At 43.3% G+C, this 4079-nt stretch overlaps 1 protein-coding gene across 1 annotated transcript; it reads left to right on the top strand.

Moving 5' to 3' along the window:
- The first annotated feature begins 961 nt into the window (after nt 1–961).
- LRRC30 (leucine rich repeat containing 30) lies at nt 962–3852 on the top strand. The gene is given in 2 exon segments (XM_074573598.1): nt 962–2143; nt 2609–3852. A coding segment is annotated over 1 exon segment (1044 nt). The 3' UTR covers nt 2006–2143; nt 2609–3852.
- The last annotated feature ends 227 nt before the right edge of the window (nt 3853–4079 follow it).

Here is a 4079-nt window from a genome sequence, read left to right as displayed (position 1 = left end):
GTTAAATGTCATTTATAGTTCAAGCTATTTGACTGCTAGTCCCCCTGTACCCCAGAATAGCCCAGAAAGACAGGGAAGTTCATGGGAAAAGGGACACCAAGTGGCTATGTTTTCTGCCGCACAAAAGAACCAGACCCAAAAAATCTCGCCGTTAGATGTGGAAGTAGCAAAAGACATTTAAGACAGAGTAATTTGCACAGAACTGCGCAATATGACCGCTCACACTCGGTGACGTGGGTAGCAAGCAATTATCCAAGTGGGCGCAGATGCCGCTGGAAAATGTCACTGCTGCAGCGAAGGTGGTACCCTTTCCGAAAAGAAAGAGGCCTATCCTCACCACAAAGGGGATATAAAAGCTAACATTTTTTACCAGCACTAACTTTTTCTTTTTTTATTTTTTTAACTGAAGAGAAAACAAGGACTCACATAGAAGTCTTTACAAGCATTTTTTGCAGCATGCAAAGTTTTCTGTTGGACTGGAAACTATTTCAGTAAAATCAGGAGCAACAAAATAAAAATGAGTGTGTAAATTCCCTTTACATCTGAATTGACATGATGACTTCTTTGTGTGTTTGTTTTCTTCTATAGCTTGCTTGTTTGGTTTTTTTTCTATAGCTTGCTTGTTTGGGTTTTTTTCTATAGCTTGCTTGTTTGTTTTTTGAAGTCACTCTTGTTAATTGTCCTGCAGCCATGGTATGTACCAGATAGCCAAGAAAGCTGACATGGTGAAGTTATATACAGCATCCTTGTGACCTTTTTGCAGTGAAGACACATATCTGTCCAATAAAGCCCAGGCCAAATGACAGTGACAGCTGCTTTGTGGCATTCAGTTTGAATTGAACAGGTTTGCTCACAAGTCAGGAGCAAGTATTTCATTACACACTGTGCACCAAGACCGTCATAAGCCCCCAAAAGTGAAACTTTCCCTCAGCAGCTATGGAAACTGTCCGGGTGGACTGAGATGCACTTCACAGGCTCCTCCTTGTCTCCTTGCTTTGACTTTCCCGCCTCCTGCAAGCTGTCATCCCCCGTTGGCATTTGCACGTTGGTGTAGCACTTGCAAGGGAAGAAAACCTCACTTCATCTCCCAGGAGGGATCCAGGGTGCTATGGGAACTGAGCACTCGAAGAACGAGAGGCGAAGGAGCATGGTTTTTCTGAGGAAAGGTCCAAAGTTGCCTGCGTGGGAAGATGCTCTTCTCTCAGGGAAAGAGCCCAAGTCACTGCTAAAACGGGGATTGCGTTATGTCAGCTTGAGCCTCATAATGAAAGGGATGACCAGCACGCCTGACTTCTTGTGGGGACTGCCCGAGGTGCAGAAACTGAACCTTTCACGCAACCAACTGGTGGTGATTCCTCCTTCACTGGGGAAACTGGACAGGCTGGTAGTGCTGAACTTGGGTGGCAACTGCCTCAAGTGTCTGCCTAAAGAGATTGGGCTGCTGAGGAACCTGAAGATCTTGTTCGTCAACATGAATTGCCTGACAGAAGTGCCAGCAGAGCTCAGCTTGTGCAGGAAGCTGGAGGTTTTGAGCCTCTCGCACAACTGCATCTCGCAACTGCCTTTGAGCTTCACCGACCTGACAAGTTTGAGGAAACTGAACCTCAGCAACAATCGCTTTGTGCAAATTCCCCTCTGCATTTTCGCGCTGAGGAACTTGGACTTCTTGCACCTAGGGTCCAACAGGCTTGAAAGCATCGCGGAGAGTGTCCAGTATCTGGTCAATCTGCAAATTTTTATCATAGAGAATAACAACATACGTTCCTTGCCACGCTCCCTCTGCTTCATCACCACTCTGGAGTTACTAAACGTGGATTACAACGCCATACAGACTCTCCCGGATGACCTCTACCTGCTGCGCCGGCTGCCACGCATCGCGTGGAACCCGATGGACAAAGGCCTCCACATCGCCCACAACCCCTTGTCCCGGCCCCTGCCCGAGGTCGTCGAGGGGGGGCTGGATGTCCTCTTCAACTACCTCAGGGAGAAAAAGGAGCACAACTGAGTTTCCGCTGAGCTTGGGATTAAGCCTGTCATCAAGACTCAGTCATACCAGAGCGCTTTCCTGAACAGGCATTTCCACTTCATAACACTTGGATTTCGAAGACTGTGGATGGCTTTAGTAACGGTTGGCGGAAAACAAGTAAAGTATCACGGTCTTGATTAAGTGTGTGAAGAGTAAACTTTCTAAAAATATTCACCTCTGTGACCTTCAGTGTAGATCCGTTTGGGGTTTTTTTAGGAAAAAAACCCACAAACCTGTGATAAAATGTTTTCTTGACGTTTGACAGAAACCAATTAAGGTAGACCGCTAGAAGTGCAGAAACGTGTATTCGCCAGCTATTAGGTTGGAGGAATATTAATATAAATTGGATTTACTGTATGTGATTGCAGTTGCACTTTAACTCCTGCTCACTTCTTCATACGCATATAAACCACTACATAAACCAACACTGCTATCTAAGTGAATCTCAAGGAAAATGTTTAATTTACTTTTGGCAGTGAATATATCCTGAGCTATATTAGCCCACAGAGAGTTTATTACTGGCCAGTTCAATATGGTTTGTTGTTTACCCCACAGCTGTGAGCTGGCTTCTATAAATTACAGGTGAAGACTGCTGATGAGGAGGCGATTTCCCGTTTCCTTGGAAGAAGACCCCAAACTTCCCCAAAGCCCCTTGTTACCCTCCTGAGACACACAGCCTTTCCCACGGAGCCTCCTAGGGTGCCTACATCAGCCGGGAGCAGCATCCACACCAAGCGGAGAAGCGAACGTGGGTCCTTATTCCTCCAAACGAAGGCTGTCAGATGGAGTTGCTCGTTACCGGATGAATGACTGCACTCTGTTCCCTTTCCCGCATCCCTGCAATTGGAGCCGTGGAGTAACTTTACTCAGGAGGCAGTACGTCTCCTAAAGGTGAAATATTTCTTTCAGGAAAAACAGCATCGAACCAATCATCGGCTTAAGTAAGAGCTTCAAAAACAAATACTTATTTCTGTGATTTTCAGTATCAGCCACTAGCATAGAAGTCAGGTCTTATGTGGTTTCTCATATTGATCTTCTGTGAATGTCCTTCATCAAAGTTTTATCTGGTAATAAAGAGGCAGTATGAAAGAGCTGTTAACAATTTATGCAACCTGGTTTTTTTTGTTCCCTCACACCAGTGTAAAACAGAAGCAACTCTGTTGAAATCAGTTGAGATAAATGGATGTAATGGCAGAGTAAGAGAGGAATGAGCCTGTAATTCTTGAGCTAATTAAGAGTATTCAAAGCCACTTTTAAAGTGCTTCCTATCCTATGTCAAATCTCAGGAATCAACGATTACTTTCTAAAACGTAATTTGCTCAAAATTACGGAAGGCTGTGGAAGGCTGATCCTGCTTCTGGTGAAGTTAATGGACAACGCCTGGCTGAGGGAAAAACTCTTCAGCAGAGGTAGAAGCAGCCTGATAACAGCAAACAATTAGGTAATTCAGAGGTACATGCAAGCAAACGCAGCACCTTTAACCACGCTGACGTTATCAGTTGCGGTATTGAGTGTAGCAATGAAGAATCGGTGCTCACAGAATATTCCACTCTGGAGCTGCCTACCGTGATATTTTATTATGTAGGATTGTTTTGTGTATCATTTGTTATCTTAATAGAGAATTTCAGTGTTACTCCCAGGAATCACGGTTTCCAAGTGTATCGTCAAGGACAAATGTTATGTTTCTAGCAAACAAGAAGCCTTCTGAAGGGCACGTTTGCTTGAGCATTAAACAAACAACAAACAAACAAAGCAAGTAAACAAACACCAAAGCACAGTTATTTTGTCACTTTTTTTATTTAATAAATGTTTCAAATGCAAAGATATTTTATGTGTAGCTTTACTTGTATTTATTTCACCCATGCAATGAGATTTACAGCAAAGTTCCAAGTGTTTTAATGAATAATACGTCCAATAAATTAATATGTGATTCAATTAGAGACAAGAAATAAAGCTGCAATTATTTATAGAAATACCAACAGATAATTCTTGTAGGGGATTAGGCACAAATTATTAACTTTTCTAAATGTACATTTCATATCCCTAAGTCTGG

This window comes from Larus michahellis, chromosome 2 (genome assembly GCF_964199755.1).
Source record: "Larus michahellis chromosome 2, bLarMic1.1, whole genome shotgun sequence".
Lineage (NCBI taxonomy): Eukaryota > Metazoa > Chordata > Aves > Charadriiformes > Laridae > Larus > Larus michahellis.
Note: the sequence above shows the minus strand (reverse complement) of the source record. Positions and strands in the feature narration are given on the sequence as shown.